The sequence below is a fragment of the Oryctolagus cuniculus genome, chromosome Y (assembly GCF_051225735.1).
Source record: "Oryctolagus cuniculus isolate XC-2025 breed Fujian yellow rabbit chromosome Y, ASM5122573v1, whole genome shotgun sequence".
Classification (NCBI taxonomy): domain Eukaryota; kingdom Metazoa; phylum Chordata; class Mammalia; order Lagomorpha; family Leporidae; genus Oryctolagus; species Oryctolagus cuniculus.
This window is the reverse complement of record NC_142889.1, coordinates 21,330,775-21,351,219: the sequence shown is the minus strand read 5'-3', so window position 1 is coordinate 21,351,219 and position 20,445 is coordinate 21,330,775. Positions and strand designations below refer to the sequence as shown.

General features: G+C 38.3%; 1 protein-coding gene and 1 pseudogene across 1 annotated transcript; one reads left to right on the top strand and one right to left on the bottom strand.

The window, feature by feature from the left end:
• Positions 1-10,008: 10,008 nt before the first annotated feature.
• Positions 10,009-10,506, bottom strand: LOC149119350 (translationally-controlled tumor protein-like; annotated as a pseudogene).
• Positions 10,507-14,477: 3,971 nt separating this feature from the next.
• Positions 14,478-15,125, top strand: LOC149119349 (vomeronasal type-1 receptor 90-like). The gene has a single exon (XM_089325099.1). The coding sequence runs from the start codon at positions 14,478-14,480 to the stop codon at positions 15,123-15,125; it is 648 nt and encodes a 215-aa protein (XP_089181225.1).
• The last annotated feature ends 5,320 nt before the right edge of the window (positions 15,126-20,445 follow it).

Here is a 20,445-nt window from a genome sequence, read left to right as displayed (position 1 = left end):
TGAGTGTAGGACAGCACTGAGCCTTCATAATTGAAAGCTCTGCTTCTACATAAAGGGAGGATTCAGCCTGAGAGACATGCCCTGTCCCTAGTGGAGCCAGCCTGGTCAGAAACATTCCACAGTGACCAAAGACTAAGGGCACCTGGCCACATGTAGTGCAGGTCCAGTGGCTAACTGGGCCTCAGCAGGCTACAGCAATCTTGAAGGGCCTAAGGAATAGCTGGAGATGCGGTCATGGAGGTAAGGAGCTAACAAGTGACTTTTCCAGGATGGATCAGACGAGGGAAGGTTTTCAGGTGAAAATGACCTGTTTTTAATATGTTCTGGGAAGAGAATTGGAGCCTGATTTGGAAGATTGAGGTCTTCTGTGTTTTCCCAATGTCATCCCAGAATAGGAGACAAGTGCAAGAACAGGGAACTTGAGGTTACTGAACCATATGGGGTGATGACTCAGAGGATATCCTGAACATGTCCCAGCAGTGGGGGTTGGGTGGGGGGGAGGTCTTCCATCTGCTGCTTCACTCCCCAACTGGCCGCACCAGCTAGAGCTGCGCCAATCCAAAGCACTAATTACAAATATTTTTTACAATTTTTATACTGTAATGTTTATTTATTTATTTATTTTACTTTTATTTAATAAATATAAATTTCCAAAGTAAAAAAAAAAAAGAAACCTAGAAAAGGCATTAGGAACTAGGCAGAGGGGGTGGAGTCTTACATGCTACAGAATAAAAGAAAGGCCCAAGATTCTGGAGTGCCAGTCTCTGCCTCTAGGTTTGATAGGAATAAGAGGGTGGAAACAGGTGTTACAGTTGTCCAATGAATGGGTGAGCCAGGTTCATGAGGGGGCAACTACTTAAGGGCATCCCAATGCCAGGTGCATTGGCCTCTAGGGTTCATACTCCTTGCAGGGCACTGTTTTCAATCCAGAACTCCAGATTTGATCAGTTTCTGGGGATGGCTGCTGTGGGTGCACAGATAGCCCACCCATGGACAGCCTATCCATTATTAGAACAGTATTGTCTCTACTCATGAAGATGGTGTTTTGAACTGCCTTATAGATGCAATCTAAAGGAATGGCCAGAGGCCCTATGGACACAGAGGGCCCCTGTCCCAACCTGTATTTCCTGTGCTCCATGTCCTTCCTATGTTTCCCTCAAGGGCCACTTCATCTTCTTCCTCCTCAGGCTGACCTGAATATTAGGGCTTGGTGGGGCAAAGCTAGTTCTGTAGCCTTGACTGGAATGAAGATGGTGTCAATCTGGTGCAGGTCCTCACAATTCTGGCCAACTTCTGCTTCATAGAAAAGGTACTGCATGACAGCATGTGAGGATGAAGGAGAGATCCTGTCCTTGCACATGGTCAGTCCTCTGGGAGACAGACCTGACTGATATGTAGGTTTGTGTGGTGCTTTTGTGAGTGCCACAGAGTCCTCCAGAAGTAAGACGATCTCATGGGACCTGATGGACATTTGAACAGAACTCACCTGTCCTCCAGTGACCACAACTACTGCAGCATAAGGAGTACCCACCCCAGCACAGCTGCAGTACTCATTTCCTGGGGGTCTACGGCAGGCCTGACTGCACATACTGAAGGATCAGTGCCAACTTCCTCAGGAACCCATGACCTAACATAGTTTTGCAGTAAGTGTACATTCACAACTGCCCTACAGTGCCACCAAAAGGGAGGAATGAGATGAATGTACACAGCAAAGCACATAAAATATAGTACTGAAAAATCAGTTGGCATCCCCCTCAGCAGCAGTCAGGAGAGGCCAGAGAAGGTCTCTTGGCAAGTCAGCATGAAATGAAGAGGGAAAGGTCCCTTTGCCTTAATTCTGAATTTATTCACCCCCTTCTTCCAAAGTTGTTTCCAGATTTGAAAATGAATACTAGATTAGTCTGTCTCTGATAGCCTCTCCATGACAGAGAACATGGAAAAAGTGACATGTAGAACCTGGATCCCCAGAGTGGAAATAAGAAAGATTCCTGGATGCACAATGAGACTCCAACATTTGCGTTCACCTCAGCTTTCAATTTCTTTTTAACACTGACCACGTGTAGTCAGCCTTTATTGTGCTGATTTCCACACTGTGTTTGAGTTCACAGGTAGGTGTGCTTTTATTTTTTTATAACATCTGGACCCTGGGAAGTTCCTGACACATGGTAGGAGTCTAATAAATGGTGACAAATTGAGAAATACACAACTCTCAAAGCAGCTGATTGAACTGGAAGGAAGTTTAGGCAATAATAAAATTTGATGCAAAGTCATTTCCCTTGGATCATGGTTCAATGCTCTCAGCAGCCAAGGGGTATTAGAGTATTAGGGTCAGAAGATGTGCTGAATTGTCACTGTCTTCTATATCCAGTCCACCTGTTCAATGTATTTTAAAATATTCATGCTACCTAAAGCAATTCAGTAATTCAATGCAATAACTAAAAAAACCAATGACATTTTTATCACCTCTCAAAAAAACCATAATGTGCGTGGTATCACAGAAGCCTGAATAGCCAAAGCAAACCAGCTAAAACAAAGCAGAGGCCTTACTCTAAGTGTGCTACAAAGCTGTATAAGTTAAAATGGCATGCCATTGTCATATAAACAGAAACATATAGAATGAAGGAGCATAATGGAGATCCTACAAGTATTCCATGCAGCTACAAAAGACTGATCTATGACAAAGTTGCTAAGAACTCATGTTGGAAAAAATGGTCTTAAAAAGAGGGTTGGAAAATTGTGTATCCCTACTCATAAGACTGAAGCTGGGTCTTTTAAAAAATTATTTATTTATTTGAAAGGCAGAGTTACAGAGAGAGGAAGAGGCAGAGTGGTCTTCCATCCACTGGATAACTCCTCAAATGATCACAATGGCCAGAGAAGGCTGGTCCAAGCCAAGAGCCAAGAGCTTCTTCTGGTATCCAATGTGACTGTAGGGGCCCCAGCATTTGGGGCACCTTCCACTGCTCCTTCTGGGTCGGAAGTAGACCAGCCAGGTCTTGATCCAGCAACCCTATGGGATGCTGGTTACCCACTACACCATCCTGCCTGCCTGTCTCTATACATATAAACACCAACTCAATAAATACTAAAAACCTAAATATAAGAAAATAAGCTTGTAACTCATAGATGAAAACATAGGGAAAATGTTTCAGCACATTGGAATGGGCAAGATTTTTTTTTTGTATCAGGAGCAAAAAGCACAGGAAACAAAAACAACCCTAGACAAATGGGATTTCATAAAACTAAAAAGCTTCTACACAGCAAAAGAAAGACAAATGGAGGAGAAAATCTACACAATGGCAGAAAATATTCACGAACTATTTAATTGAGAATGGGCTAATAATAAGAATATGTAAGGACTTCAATAGAGAAAGGAAAAATCATTCTATTTTAAATTGAAGAGTTGATTGATTCAGAAATTATTCCAAGGAATACATGCAAGTGTTTGCAAGTAATGCAAAAATACTCAACTTCGCTAACCATTAGGGAATTGGACATCAAAACTACAATGATATTACATTGTTCTAGTTATATTGGCCATTACCAGAAAGGTAAAAGGTAAGTGCTGGCAACAATGTGAAGAAAATGGAATATTTGCATATTTTAATTAAAATGTAACTTAGTACATCTGTTATTGAAAAGAGTATATCAGTTCCTCTAAAAGTAAAATACCAAATGGTCTAGCAGTCCTACTCCTGAGTATATATCTAGAGGAAATTAAATAAATATTTCTTCACAACATCCCAGAAATGGAAGCAAGCCTCTTTATCAAATGATGAATGGATGGATAGATGGATAAAACTATTTCCTGCAGTGCCAGCATCCCACATGGACAGTGTTTGGGGGCTCTGCTGCTCCATCTCTGATTCAGCTCCCTGTTAATGCACTTGGGAAAGAACCAGAAGATGTTCCAAGTTCTTAATTATCTTCAAAAATAATTAAGTTTCTCAAAAAATGCTTAAAAATAAAAAAAAATGGGGCTGGCACTGTAACTTAGTGGGTAAAGCTGCCGCCTGCAGTGCCAGCGTCCCATAATGGTGCCGGTTTCTGTCTCAGCCGCTCCATTTCCAATCCAACTCTCCGCTATGGCCTGGGAAAGCAGTAGAAGATGGCCCAAGCCCTTGGGCCCTTGCACTCATGTGGGAAACCAGGAGGAAATTCCTAGCTCCTGACTTTGGATTGGAGCAGCTCCAGCCAATGTGGCCAACTGGGGAGTGAATCAGCGTATGGAATACCTCTCTCTCTCTCTGTGTGTCTCCCTCTCTCTGCATCTCCTTCCCTTTCTGTGTAACTCTGTCCAATAAATAAATAAATAAATAAATAAATAAATAAATAAATCTTTAAAAAATAAAAATTAAAAATATGTAAATAGAACCTCATAAAGTTTTGTTTTTATTGAATTCTAAAGTATTTTTCCTTATTGTAAAATAATTCTTCCGATTTTCTATTACACAATAGTGTAACAATAGTTAACAATAACAATAGTTAACATTAATTAACTAAATAGCTAGAAGACTTTTGAATGTTCACACTACAACGAAATCTTGAATATGAAGCAATTGATGCTAATCATCCTAATTTCATCATTAAATTTTATACATGTATCAAAATATGTTATATCTCATAAATATGTTCAATTATTGTACGTCAATAAATCCTAATAATGTAGTAAAATAGAAAATGATAAATGAGGACTGTGATAATGCTTATCCCATCTGAATATTATCCAATGTATAATCCTCATGGTACTACATAAATATATACAGTTTTTATGTTTCAATTTACAATTTTAAAAATACATTTAATTTCCATATGATTTATGTTAATAATTTAATAGTACATAAGAAAAAATGCATACATTATTGTTATGTAAAAAACACATATATTATTGTTTCTTGAGAAACCTGAATGGAATCTCTGGCTCCAGGCTTCAGCCTGGCACAACCTGGCTGTTGGAGGCATTTTAGCATGTATAATATATGTCTTTGCTTCTCTCTCCATCACTGAGCCTTTTAAGTAAATAAATCATTAAAAGACAAGTGATCCTCCTATATAATGAAAACCATTTATAGTCATACAAATTCCAAAAGGTATGTATGCCACAAAAAAATCACATTATAAATAAGTACACATACAGACATTTTGTTATGATTCATTTGATTATATATGATCAAAATTTATGCCATCATTCAGTGACACAAAAATTTTTACAAGAAATATAACTAATTCTTCTGTAATTAGACAAAAATTCTAAGTATTTTAAGACTAATTTTTTTTTTTTGACAGGCAGAGTGGACAGTGAGAGAGAGACAGAAAGAAAGGTATTCCTTTTTGCTGTTGGTTTACCCTCCAATGGCCACGAGGCCAGCATGCTGCAGCCAGCGCACTGCACTGATCCAATGGCAGGAGCCAGGTGCTTCTCCTGGTCTCCCATGGGGTGCAGGGCCCAAGCACTTGGGCCATCCTCCACTGCACTCCCTGACCACAGCAGAGAGCTGGCCTGGAAAAGGGGCAACTGGGACAGAATCCGGCGCCCCAACTGGGACTAGAACCCGGTGTGCCAGCACCGCAAGGCGGAGGATTAGCTTAGTGAGCCGTGGTGCCAGCAGGACTAAATATTATAGTACTTAAATTGATACAATTTAATCTCAGTCCATACTAAGAAGAAGGAGATATAATTTTTTACTGGACTGGACTGTATATTAGATCAAAGTTTCTTATGTGCAGTTATTAGTTTTTTTAAAAAAACTAACAAAGATGTAACTCTGAGTATTCAACTACAGTGTTAAACAACAATAAAGACAAAATTCTTGGAAACTTAATATTTTAGATACTTATCCAACATTAATGAATGAATTTTTGAGCAAAGAAATATGCAAAAGGATAACCGAGATAATATTTGCATTGTGAAAACATGGTACCTCACATGATCTGAAATAGTTAATGTACGATATTAAAATTGAAAAAGTTACCATGCTATATTCATAGTTATAAAATGACTATACCTGTTATATCAATGTTTTATATACATAAATATCAATATTTCATGAAATAACATTAAATTTACTAAGTATCAATGTTTACTTATTTCAGAAATACTGAAGCTTCTAATTAAGTTTTTTAAAGATTTATTTTTTTATCTGAAAGGCAGAGTTACATAGAGGCAGAGAGAGACAGAAAGAAAGGTCTATAATCTGCTGGTTCAGTCACCAGGTAGTGGTAATGGCCAGAGCTGCACTGATTCAAATCCAGAAGCCAGGAGCTTCTTCTGGGTTTCCAGTGTGGGTGCAAGTCTCTAAAGACTTGGGCTATCTGGCTGGTGCCACGGCTCAATATGCTAATCCTCCACCTGCGGCACCAGCACACCAGGTTCTAGTCTTGGTCGGGGTACCAGATTCTGTCCCAGTTGCCCCTCTTCCAGGCCAGCTCTCTACTGTGGCCAGGGAGTGCAGTGGAAGATGGCCCAGGTGCTTGGGCTCTGCACCCCATGGGAGACCAGAAGAAGCACCTGACTCCTGCTTTCGGATCAGTATGGTGCGCCGGCCACAGCGCAATGGCCAAAGGAAGACCTTTCTCTCTGTCTCTCTTTCTCACTGTCCACTCTGCCTGTCAAATAAATAAATAAATAAAGACTTGGGCTATCTGCTACTGCTTCCCCAGGCCATAGCAGAGAGCTGGATCAGATGTGGAGCAGCCAGGATTCAAACTGGCACCCATATGGGATGATGACACTGTAGACCAGGGCTTTAACTTGCCATGCCAGCCCCCCTACTTGACTTACTTCAGCTTGCATTCTGCAACTAATTCAGGTTCCCTGACTCAGGGCCATGTCCACTGGGGAAAACAATCACTTCTCTTGTGTAGGATTGGAGGAGGGGGCAATTTTCCTGATTTACAGATGCAGTACTGCTTGACTAGACCTTGACATCACAGGAGAACAAGTGGGGATGCCACCAGGAGTCTCCTGGAGCAATGGGGATAGCTTAAGAAATCAGATGTGGCTTGTACATGTTTTATTTTTATCTGTGGACAAGGACTGAGATAAAAACCTGTCCAGGCAGGCCTGCCTTGGAGAAATGAGTCTGTAGGTGAGAGGAATGGAACCCAGCTGCTCTCTGCTGTCTCCAGATACCTGGAAAGTTCACTTTTCCCTGAGTTTGTTCTTACTTCTAATAATTCCAAGCCCAAGGTGTCCTGCTTCCACAAAAGAAATGACATTATGGGCCTGGAGGGAGATGAGCTGATGCCATCTCTGCCCTATAACCACATCTTGGGGATTCATCTCATAATGGATTAACATCAGAGACTTAGCTGGATGAGTATCTTTCTGTTTCATGTACAGAATGAGCTCCCGGAGCAGGTGAGTTCTATAGGAAAGCAGGCATCTTTGCAGTGGAACATTAGGATAAGTCTGCTCATGTTATCAACCTTACATGTTACTCCACCATTAATAGAACAGATGTTTTTAGGCCTGAAATTATCAACATTGTGAATTGTTTAAGGCCATAAATTAATAGGTTTGGAAAAGTATATTTGTGATTTTTGGTGTACTTGAATTGGAACTATACTAGATTTTCAGTATGTTTTGGTGATATTTATTTTGTTCTCTTAAGTTTTGAACTATTTTAAGATATTTCAGAATATTTTAGGATGGTTTCACCTCATGGTCCCATAAACCATGCAACAATATTTTTAATATTAAACAATAATGAATTCAACAGGTGGCCATGAAAAAAATCCATTACAGTGATCAGCACCGCGCTGATCCGATGGCAGGAGCCAGGAGCCAGGTGCTTTTCCTGATCTCCCATGGGGTGCAGGGCCCAAGCACCTGAGCCATCCTCCACTGCACTCCCTGGCCACAGCAGAGAGCTGGCCTGGAAGAGGGGCAACCGGGACAGAATCCGGCGCCCCGACCGGGACTAGAACCCGGTGTGCCGGCGCCACTAGGCAGAGGATTAGCCTAGTGAGCCGCGGTGCTGGCCCTAAATTTACTTTTAGTATTTAGTTTTTTAAATAAACATTTTAACACTCATTAAAAATTACAATTTTTAAAGAGATCAGAAAAAATAATTCCTAACACATGAAGGGAATAGTGTTTATGATAAAAAATAATCCCTACCATCAACATTTCTGATGTCCTTCAAAATATTTAGGCTGCATTTGTTTTTAAAAAATTTATGTATAAAAAGCCCCTCCTCAATTTCAATTTAATTGCTAAATTATTACCACTTTCCTATTCATATTATCTAACTTGAGTAAGAATACTGTTCTCTGTAGTTTTGAGTATTTAACATGGAAGAAAGAGAGGAGGCAACCATGATATTGTGAATAAAGTGAACCAAAATTGCAGGGATGTACACTTGTGGCCACATAGGCATCTGCCCTTCAACAAATCTGACCACCAGAAAACATTTATTGATGTGATCAAATATTGCAGAGTGTTAGGTCTTTAAGTCTTCATTTTAAAACTGCATTCATGCCCTAGGGAGGGTGATATTCCAGTACCCTGGGTCCAACATGGGCCTGATCAGGGAACTTAGAGCATTTTTCATTGTTTTATAAATTTGACATGGCGGTGAATGGCTATGAATTCCATATCAGTGTGATGTACTGGGGGTGACATGTTATTACCTCTGTAAAACACAGTTTTATCCTTTCCTGGTGTCTACTTGATCCTGGTGGTTTTAAAAAAGTGCAATTTCATGGACTATTTTTGGGTGTCCCCAATTGTTACCTTGTTCTGCTATATTTTTTGTCTCCCAATTCTGTGGTGACACTTTTGTTACAATTTTTCTCAGTGAGACTAGGAATTCAATGTTTGGGATTACATATTCCTCATCAACTCTGTGCTATATCTACATTAAATTAAGTTTCTAAGTAGATGACACATTGCATTCATTCAATGCTATTGGGTGCTTGTCCTGTTTATTCTTCTAGAATTTGTCCATTTTTAAAAAACTATTTTTGTGAAACTAATCATGGTGGAGAGGATTTCTTTTCTAATTGAATATGCAAACTGACTCATTTTATCAATGAATGCAATTAACCTACTCCCCATGATTGGTGTATCAAAAATTCTCAATTATTTTAATATTGTCAATGTCATAGGTCAAATTGATAATAAATATGGTAAAACTTGTACTGAAGACAGCATTGTTAACATAATAAAATAGTAAAAAATCTACAGGGACTATAACATCATTGAACATTCATTTGTCAAATATCCCTAAAGTTACCACTCATAATATAACAATACTTTAATAATTCATATTATCATAAAGATAAGAAAAGAGGCTTTATCAAAATTATGTTTCTTGAGGAAACCATTGTGGTACAGTGAGTTAAGCTGATGCTTGGACATCTGCATCCCTTATCAGTGTGTGGGTTCATGTCCTGTATATATGCTTCTGACCCCTCTGCCTCTTGCTTCTGGTGCAACTAGGCAGCAGCAGATAGTGGCTCCAGTACCTGGGTTCCTGGCACACAAATGAGAGACTGAAATTGAGTTCCTCTCTCCTATTTGTGGCCAGTTTTCTTGGGCATCTCTGGGAGTGACCAGTGAATGGGAGATGCCTGGCTCTCTCACTACCTCTGTGTGTGTGTGTGTGTGTGTGTGTCTATATTTTTGCCTTTTGAGTAAATATTTTTAAAACATACTTTGTGTACCAAGTAGCCCTCGATTTTATATAGACAGCATCTTTTTGTCATACTGCTTCTGTTTTATGTACGTGCCTAATCTAAGCCCAGCGATTTCATCATTAGTCTTTTGGTTCCTAGTCTATTTATCTATATTTTTTTAGTTCAAATGCATATAATTTTTAGACAACCTAAAAGACAATTTTTCCCTTAAAAACAATGCCTTCATTCTAAGTAAATCACAGCCAAAATAAATGAAGGTCTCGAGATAATATCAGTCCCATTTCCTGTAAATCCTGGTGTTGTGTGGATACAAGCAGCAGCCAGTTCTGATAAGCAGTGATAGATCCAAAGCAGTTGTCAATTTTGTTAACATTTTTCCATTTCTAAAGCATTCTTAAAGAAAATCATAAATGGGGTCATCTCATCCTCACGGTAGTACCAGCAGAGCAACCATGCCAAGTGGATTCATGTTTTTACCCAAATAGAACTGATAGTTTTTGAAATTAGCGAGGATATGTTTGATTTGTTGTGCATCCTCTATCATACAAGGTTTTACTCTTTCTGGTCTCTGTTCTTCAAGTTTGCCTTTCATTGATTCCAGGTAATCTTTAATATGCTTCTTGAAGGAATCTTTTGTGAATCTGATTTCCTGCAGGTGATGGTTCATGGCAACATCAACACCAGTGATTACTGTGCTTTCAGTATCTTTGCCCTAGGGACCTTCAGAAGAGGCATTTGTGCAAAGGAAGGAATCATCAATGTTACCCTCTGCCCACTGGCCATCTTCCCCTCCACCTTCAGGCACATCTTGCAAATGTTATAGAACATCTCATCGTCACTGATGAGGTCCCCATAGGTAAGCATGATGCCACCTGGAAGAAGAGGACAGTGGTGGTAGCTTTCCAGGAGGTGGAGCTCTGGGTGAGTGTGTTGCAGCCAGAGCAGCTCTCAGGGTTAATGGGGAGAAGGCTAAAAAGTCTAGGTTCATCTAATTGTGGTGTTTTCCTCACCATGATCCAAGATGAAGTGAATATTTTGACATATAAGATGAAAGGCAGGATAAAGAAGGTGAACATTGCCCACACTTTCTGTCTCTGAGAATGCTCAGAGGCTCCACTCTCAGCCCCAGTAATCTCTGATTTTCAGTTCTTCCAGTGAGAACGGAGCTGTATGTTAATATGTTTAAGTATTTACTTTGTTTAACAAAGGACTCAATTCTCCTTGACTACACCCTAACCAAACTGTAAGTGACCATCTTCAAACTCTTCTATTCCCTTTCTTACATGTCGACAACATATTATTGCACCTTCAGTGATCCTTCCATGATGCAACTGCCAGATTTTCACATAAAAATAGGATACAAAATTAGCTTTAAAATACAAACAAATAATATGATAGTTTGGAGTACACATATATGTTGCAGACAGCTATCAGTTGTTAGATACAGGGAATTAATGTGCATTTTCAAAAGAAATCATCTAAATGATTATATTTCATCTATTATTGCTCATCCACAGGAGCCATGTTTTTTTTTTTTTCTCACCCAGACTGTATGTTAACAAAAGCCTCATTAGAAACAAATAACAATTGAGTATCTGATAGAGCAAGTCTGTTTCAGTACATGGTGGGCATTTATCAAATGAGAGAAATGAGGCAGGGATAATCAGCCAAATATCACTGTGGCAGGAGAAGAAAATATTGAAATCCTTATCTACTTGCTTTCATGTAATTATGTTATCTCTTTCACCAAACATCTCATAACGTATGAGGACACTATAATTACATATATATATATATATATATATATATATATATATATATATATATATATGTATACCAAAATAAATATTTTTAAATACTCTACACACATATGTCTGGTGCAAAATGGCTCAATCTCATAAATGAATGGAAGAAGTACTGGGACCAATATCATACACTGCTTAAATATATAATTGAATTGATTATGATCCTTGAAATGTGGAGATAGTTCATCTTCTAGTCAATATGGTCATGGTACTTTTTCTGGTTCCATGGGTACAGATACACATTTTTTGTTTGTTTATTTGTTTTTGTTTTTGACAGGCAGAGTGGACAGTAAGAGAGAGAGACAGAGAGAAAGGTCTTCCTTTTGCCATTGCTTCACCCTCCAGTGGCTGCCACAGCAAGTGCACTGTGGCTAATGCACTGCACTGATCTGAAGGCAGGAGCCAGGTACTTCTCCTGGTCTCCCATAGGGTGCAGGGCCCAAGCACTTGGGCCATCCTCCACTGCACTCCCGGGCCATAGCAGAGAGCTGGCCTGGAAGAGGGGCAACCGGGACAGAATCCAGCACCCTGACAGGCACTAGAACCCAGTGTGCCAGTGCTGCAAGGTGGAGGATTTGCCTAGTGAGCCATGACACCAGCCAGATACACATTTATGGAACAATTATTCATTTATGATACATAGTGCTTTTGCTCTAGTTGATTAAGCCTTTGAAGCAAATTAGAGGAGGCAAGATGGCGGAATGGGAAGGGAGCATACTGATAGTCTGGGGAGAGACAGTTTAATAAAAGTGGAGATACTGCAGGTTCAAAGAAGAGTAGGGGAAGAAACAGCAGAAGAAACTCTTCCAGAATGAGTGATTCACAGTGGACCTGTGTGGAGAGCATGGGAGCCCACAGTTCGGGACACCAGCGGCAGACTCAACACACCAGCGCTGGAACGCAAGGTGAGCCAAACCTCAATAGCCCGAGACACCAGCAGGCAAGCGGAGAGAGGAGACTAGAGGGAACGACCCCGGGGGGGAAAAGTTCACCAGGCTAACTAGAAGAGAGAGAGAGAGAGAGAAAAGTGACTGATATGGACACGGGTTTCTCTCTCTCCGCTCACCTCTCAAGGGCGAGCAAGACAAAGAGCAGGCGCCATCTTGGACATACGTCATAAGCAGAGCGACCTCAGGTTTGCACCGGCCCTGAGCCTAGCAGAAAAACCTGACTCTGGGTGGGGTGAATTAACAGGAGATTAGGACCTAGTAAATTTGTGGCGCTACTGAACTGAGACTGTGAAAAAAGAGACGGTGGGGGAGAGAACTCACGGAATTCACGTGAGTACTCTCCAGAGACGCTACAATTCCGTAACTTTGGCAACCCAGTGGGAGACTGAAGGAGAATTTGAGCCCACTCTGAGGGCAGAACAGATTCCCTGTGTGGTCCTCGGGAAAGAGTTTCCAATCTCTGGCTCCTGTGGGTATATCATTTGCCTGCTAACTACCTCCAACTTCATTCAGCTGTGCAGAATTACTTCCCTTTTGGATCGAAAAAAGAGAGAGAGAGAGAGGAAGATCTACCACACCTAACCTGGGAGTGTCACCTTTGGCACACCAAACAGAGCTCTCAGGCCACACCCACCTGAAGCCTCTAAGGCTCCATCAAAAACAGACAGTCCACTTAATCTGGAGTCACAGTATAACAAGAAAAAAACACCACAGTGAAGAAACCAAATATCTCCAATATGCCAAATAACAAATGCAAAAACCGAGGTAATAAAAACAAAGAAATCACTATGACACCCCCAAATGAAAAAGACACCCCAACTCAAGATTATGAAGATGATGAGATAGAAGAAATGCAAGAAGCAGATCTCAAAAAAATTGATAAGAACATTAAGAAGTTCTCAAAAACAAATTCTGGAACTACAGAAATCCTTAATGGACAAGATAGAACATCTCTCTCGTGAAAATGAAATATTAAGGAGGAATGAAAATGAAATGAAACAACTAGTACAACAGGAAACTGTGATAGTGATGAGAAATCATAACGAAGTGAAGAATTCAATAGATCAAATGACAAACACAATAGAGAGCCTTACAAACAGAATGGGAGAAGCAGAAGAGAGAATATCGGACTTAGAAGACAGAGAACAGGAAAGGATACAGTCAGACCAAAGAAAAGAAGAGGAAATTAGAAATCTAAAACATATTGTCAGGAATCTTCAGGATACTATTAAAAAACCCAACATTCGGGTTCTAGGAGTTCCTGAAGGCATGGAGAGGGAGAAAGGATTAGAAGGCCTTTTTAGTGAGATATTAGCAGAAAATTTCCCAGGTTTGGAGCAGGACAGAGAAATCCTAGTACAGGAAGCTCACAGAACCCCTAATAAACACAACCAAAAGAGATTCTCACCACGACACGTTGTAATTAAACTCTCCACAGTGAAACATACAGAAAAGATCCTAAAATGTGCAAGAGAGAAACGTCAGATTACTCTCAGAGGATCTCCAATCAGACTCACAGCTGACTTCTCATCAGAAACCCTACAAGCTAGGAGGGAATGGCGAGATATAGCCCAGGTACTAAGAGAACAACTGCCAGCCCAGAATATTATATCCTGCAAAGCTATCATTTGTGAATGAAGGTGAAATAAAGACTTTTCATAGCAAACAGAAATTGAAAGAATTTGTTGCCATTCATCCAGCCCTGCAAAAGATGCTTAAAGATGTGTTGCACACAGAAACACAGGAACACGGTCATCAATATGAAAGAAGGTAAAGGAAGGAAACCTCACAGCAAAAGATCACAGGGAATTCAAAGCATATATTAGAACTTATCTTTGGCAAATGGCAGGGCAAAGTTACCACTTATCATTAGTCACATTGAATGTTAATGGCCTGAACTGTCCAGTTAACAGACACAGATTGGCTGATTGGGTTAAGGAGCAAATTCAACAATGACTTTACCAACTCTGCTATGTGCCTCTCATTAATTCATGCATGTCATGTGGTTGCAGATATGTTCGAGTCACTGAATTTTCTAAATGACTCAAAATGTAAGGTTTTGCTCTATATGGTCAGGGTGATGAGGGGTCTCTCCATCTGTACTACGTCCCTCTTGAGCATCATCCAAGTCATCACCATCAGCCCCAGCACCTTCTACATGTCAAGATTTAAACATGGACTCACAAATTATATTACTCAGGCTTTCTTCTGTTTTTGGTCCCTCAACCTTTCTTTCAATAGTAACATGATCATCTACACTGTAGCTCATTCCAACATGACCAAACTACTCAATGTCAGTAAGTATTGCTCACTTTCCTCAATGAATTCTATCATCATGGAAATATTTTTCACACTTGCATTGTCCCAGAACATCTTTGTAGGAATCATGCTACTCTCCAGTGCATACATGGTGATTTTCTTATCTAATCATCAGAGGAGGTGTGAGTACCTTCACAGCATAAGTGTTACCCCAAGAACCTCCCCAGCAAAAAGGGCCACTCATACTGTCCTGCTCCTGGTGAGTTTCTTTGTGATCATGTACTGTGTGGATATCACAATGTCATCTTTCTCAACTGTATTGTGGAAATATGATCCAGTTGTCCTGGATGTCCAAAGACTTGTGGGAAATGTGTATGCCATGGCCAGTCCTTTGATATTTTTTAGTTCTGATAAAAGAATAATTGGTACTCTGAAAAATGTGATTGATATGACAATTTTAACAAGTTGATGAAACAAATCTGAAAAGCTGAATTCTAACTCTGTTAAATATTCAAAAAATTAGTGAATTTAAATTTTAATTTAAATGTGTAGAATTTTATTTGTCTTTTTACTTGTAACCTTTTTTTTTTTTTTTTACTTTGGCAATGCCTCCCTTAGTTCAATGGTCTCCATGTATTGAAATTACTTCTTAAACTTTCCAAACTTAATGTAGGATTTTTTTTCCTTTAGACTTGGCATCTATGAAGCTGCTTTTGCTACCTAATCCTTAGATCTTACTTCAGAAGGTAATCTGCATATTACTGTTTGTTGAAAGCATATTAACTAAGCATCCAATTCTAGTTTTACTGACAGTTTCTCAATGATCTGTTAATAGTTATTTCTGCTTTCACATATATAAACTATGGAGATTTTTCTCATGTCTTTGCAGATTATCATCCTTTTCTCATTTAAGTCTTTTCTTTGATGTTACCACTTTTCTGAATTCACTGATTTGTGTCTTCTTGTCAATTTTGGATACCTGAACACTAAGTAATTCTTAGACTAGCTTCTTTGATATCTTTTATATAATCCACACAATTAGATTATTTAATTCCTTTTCATTCTAACCTTTGTATATGTAGGTTTATATTTTTAACTTCTATTGATTTTCTCTTTTTATTGTACTTCTACTAACTATGTTCAGTAGTTTTTTCTTTGGCTCAGTCTAATGTTTGACATACATTTTATATAAAGTAGACTCAATTTACTTGCTGTTTCCCAAATATGCCTTTTTATTCATTTGGGTGCTTGTTATTTTCATGTATTTTGTGATTCTCCCATCTGCATTGTATTGAATTACATGTTTTAAAGATAATCCCCCTGTCTAAAGCTTATGTAATGTGAAATTTTTATTTTGGTAGGTTATTTCTGTGTGAAAAAGTAGTTAAGATTATTTCTCATATAGTGAGATATCACCTTGGAATGTTTGCAGTTAGTTTTCTTTTATTGTTTTTGCCCCTCCAATCTGAACACCCCAAAAAGATTTCTCATCTTCATAAGTCCTTTATGAATGAAGAATCTGTTTCTTAGTTTTGTTCCTTCCATGAAAAATTTATTTGGTTTGCTTTCCTAGTTTGGGGGGTTCTCAAATATTTCTTCCAACTTTATTAGACATTTTGGTGAATCTTACAGCATTTGATTATTTTAACTTTCTGCACTATAAGTTGTTGGACATATAACAGTTTCCCCCAAAAGCACAATTATTCACAGTATACAAGATAATGTTTCACATAGATTTTCTGTAGTAGACAATCATGTTTCATGAGAAATCCCTTTTTCATTTTATTTGGAACATACTCCTCTTCCCCAGATCACTGTAAGTTAATGATAATGGGTAGAATATGATTAGTTTAATATTAAAATTTAATTTGAACTTAATTTAATACTAGAAAACTGACAATATTTTGACAATTTTTATGAGTTATTACATTTCCTTACAATGTTCTCAATTACTGTTTTGTTATAGCGTTAACCTAATATTGGCAAGAACTAATTGTCCAAATTCAGGGTTTTATCTTCAATCATCATTTTTCCTCATTGGCACTTTCACAACTCTACAAAAATAATCCTTCTGAATAGTCTATTTAAATTGTGAGTTAATATTTCTTTTTCTTTTTTTTTATTTGACAGATACAGTTAGACAGTGAGAAAGAGAGACAGAGAGAAAGGTCTTCCTTCCATTGGTTAATCCCCCAAATGGCTACAATGGCAGGAGCTATGCTGATCCAAAGCCAGGAGCCAGGTGCTTCCTTCTGGTCTCCCATGCGGGTGCAGGGGCCCAAGCACTTGGGCCATCCTCCACCGCCCTGCCAGGCCACAGCAGAGAGCTGGCCTGGAAGAGGAGCAACTGGGACTAGAACCTGGCACCCATATGGGATGCTGGCACTGCAGGTGGAGGATTAACCAAGTGAGCCACGGCACCGGCCCTAGCTTAAATAATCTTAATGAAATGTACATGTAGGTACAAATCACTTGTTAGATTTTACTTGATGGTTACTACTGTCATTAGAGTGCCAAGAAATTATGATATGCTGGATTTCTGTTGCGAGAGAAACAATGACAGATTTTTATAATATATATATATATCTTTTTATTTAAACACTTATATCTGAATTCTGAAAAGGAACTTTATCATTTGCTTCCTTGTCATAATGTTGTCCATTTTTTTGTACGCTTAATTAGTCAAACTTTAAAATAAATTACTTAACATTATTTATATGCATGTAGTGCATTCATTGTTGTTTATATACAGATAGATTTTAATGAATCAGTGAAAATGGCTGATTTCTGTGTTGATTTTTCTCTCTTGATATATTTGGAAGCATATTTTTTTTCTTTTTTATTGAATCTGTGTAATTAATTTGGAGCTTTGAATTATTAAGCCCATAAATATTTCGTGGCTTATAGTAGTGCCTAATATTATATGTTCTGAGTATTAACCCTTCTGATTCATCAAATTACTTTTGTTCATACCATCTTCAAACATAGCTTAATTTTGTATTAATTCCTTCCTCTATATTAAAATACCAATTATTTTCAACTCAAAGTACCCAGAAAACCTATTTCCATGGACTACTACAAAATAAGTGACTTAGAGGCAGATATTATGAATGATAACTGAAGAAATTAAATGAGTTTACTTAGAAGGTCATCTTTAATGTTTTGTGGAAAACACATATTATGAAAAAGTTACACATGGATTTCAAATTAGTGTTTCATCAAATAAATTTGCTTTTTAATTCCAGTGGATCGTGAATATTTCAAATTACTCCTGTATATCAAGAAATGAACTGTGGACAGTCATTAAAGTAAAAATAAAATATTCACTAAAAATCTTCCCACATACAAAAGCTTTGGGTCCCATTACTAAATATGTGTCCACTAATATAGCTTTAACACCACTAGGTCATAAACATTCTGTACTCCTCAACATGGCTTTATAATTACTTTTTTTTTTTTTGCATTGGACTTTGACATAGAAAAAATAAGTAAACACATAAAGCAAAAAGCATGACTGTTACATATATCTATGTTGTTACCAATATCTATGATGTTGATTTATTCATATGGATTTTAGTTAGTGCATAATGTCCTTCATTTTAGCCTAAGAAACTTCTTTTCTCACTTATTGATGGCCGTTCTAGGAACACAATTTCAATTGTCACATTATCTAATACAGAATTCATATCTGATAGCTGTGGTTGTTTCCCTTTCAGTGACTTAAATGTGCCACCCACTAACTTCTGACTGATATTGTTTTGTACAAAAAATCAGCTGTTATCCTATTTGAAGGTGTTTGGTGAATCGAAAGTCACTTCTTTGTTCCTTTTAGGATTGTGCATTCTTATTTGTACATTAACTCTAGTAGAATGTTTCTTAGTGCAGATTTTTATGATCCATCCTCTTAGACTTCACTGATTATCTTACATGGGCAGATAACTGTGTTTTGTCATATTTGGATATTTTTTGCCATAATTTTCTAAATATTCTGCCTCTCCTTCTCCACTCATAATGGGTATCCCACGATGCATGCGTTAGTACAATTGATGGTGTACTACAAATAGCTTGCCTGTTTATTTTTTCATTTGCTATGTGTTTTACTAAATAACATAAGTAAAACATGTAACACATCTAGATAACTTCATTTGCCTTCTCTTGATGTTCATTGATTCCTGTCTCTTCAAAACTGTTATTTAAATTTTTTCATAATTTTAATTCCATATTTATATCATCATCTCCTCAATATCTTGATACCTTATTCACTATTTAATGTTTAAAAATCTTTATATTACATAATTTACTTTTTACATTTTGATTAAGAGGTAGCACTTGTATAGTTTGGTGGGGCACAGTATAAACTAGACAATCATACATCTTTCTCCTGCTTTCATTAACCCTCTGGGCATTTGTAGGGTATTTAACTAAATGTTTTTAAAAGTAATTATACTTTTCATAAGGAAATAAACTTTTTAAATATAAATTTTTCATAAGGAAAGTTTATTCCTTTTTTGACTGAAACATAATTTTCTTTTATAAAAGTGTTAAATTCATTTTGCTCAGATTTGACAGTCTGGATATGTAATTTAGGGCTATTGTGGAAACCAGATTCCTTTGCATATCAGAGTTTTTGTGGCAGCTGCAGTCATACATTTCTATGAAGATCCTACCAAAATATTTTACAAAGTATACACTCCTTGTTGTGAGTTGTCACTGAAATTTCTGTTGTGTTCTCTCTGGATCAGACTTGGCAGAGATTTTCTTAAATATTAGTGCTTTGAAGATTATCTCTTCAAAAAAGATATTCATGATGGATGTGATGGATGGTCAAATTAGAAACTGGCTTTCACAGAGTTATTTTGACCATACATTCATTCCAATTTAGCACATTCCAATGGAGTGACAGACCCACAGATCTCCCTACTGAACATTTCTGTGCTCATTTTGAGTGAGTTCATTTTATACATTATGAAACCAAGGCCTAGGGAAAGGGAAGGCTTTACTCAGGATCATATTGGAAATACAAATTAGATTAGAGATGTTGTCATTAAAATCAGAGTAGAATGGGAAAACATAAAATTTTAATCAGGGATGTATATTTATGACTAAAGAAGTTAAAGGATATTTATGCAGCAATATGATAAGATTCAATCAAATAAATAATTTATTGTTAGGCAACTATGAAGTACCATTTTTTAAAAAATATTTATTTTATTTATTTGAAAGACAGAGTTACAGCGAGAGGTAGAAACAGAGAGAGAGGTCTTCCACAGATGGCCACAACAGCTGGAGCTGAGCTGATCTGAAGCCAGGAGCCAGGAGCCAGGAGCCAGGAGCTTCTTCCAGGTCTCCCACATAGGTACAGGGACCCAAGGACTTGGACCATCTTTTACTGCGTTCCCAGGCCATAGCAGAGAGCTGGATGGGAAGAGGAGCAGCAGGGAATAGAACTTGTGCCCATATGCGATGCCAGCGCTTCAGGCCAGGGCTTTAAACTGCTATGTCACAGTGCCAGCCCCTAAGTACCAATTTTTTAAGAAAACATTTTATTATTATTTATTTGAAAGGCAATTACAGCTGGTGCCATGGCTTACTTGGCTAATCCTCTGCCTGTGGTGCTGGCACTCCGGGTTCTATTCCTGGTTGGGCCACTGGATTCTGTCTCGGTTGCTCCTCGTCCAGTCCAGCTCTCTGCTGTGGCCTTGGAAGGCAGTGGAGGATGGCCCAGGTGCTTTGGCCCTGCACCTGCATGGGAGACCAGGAGGAAGCACCTGGCTCCTGGCTTCAGATCA

Coding starts and splice junctions, on each gene's coding strand:
- LOC149119349 (XM_089325099.1), top strand. CDS start 14,478: ATGAGGGGTCTCTCCATCTGTACTACGTCCCTCTTGAGCATCATCCAA.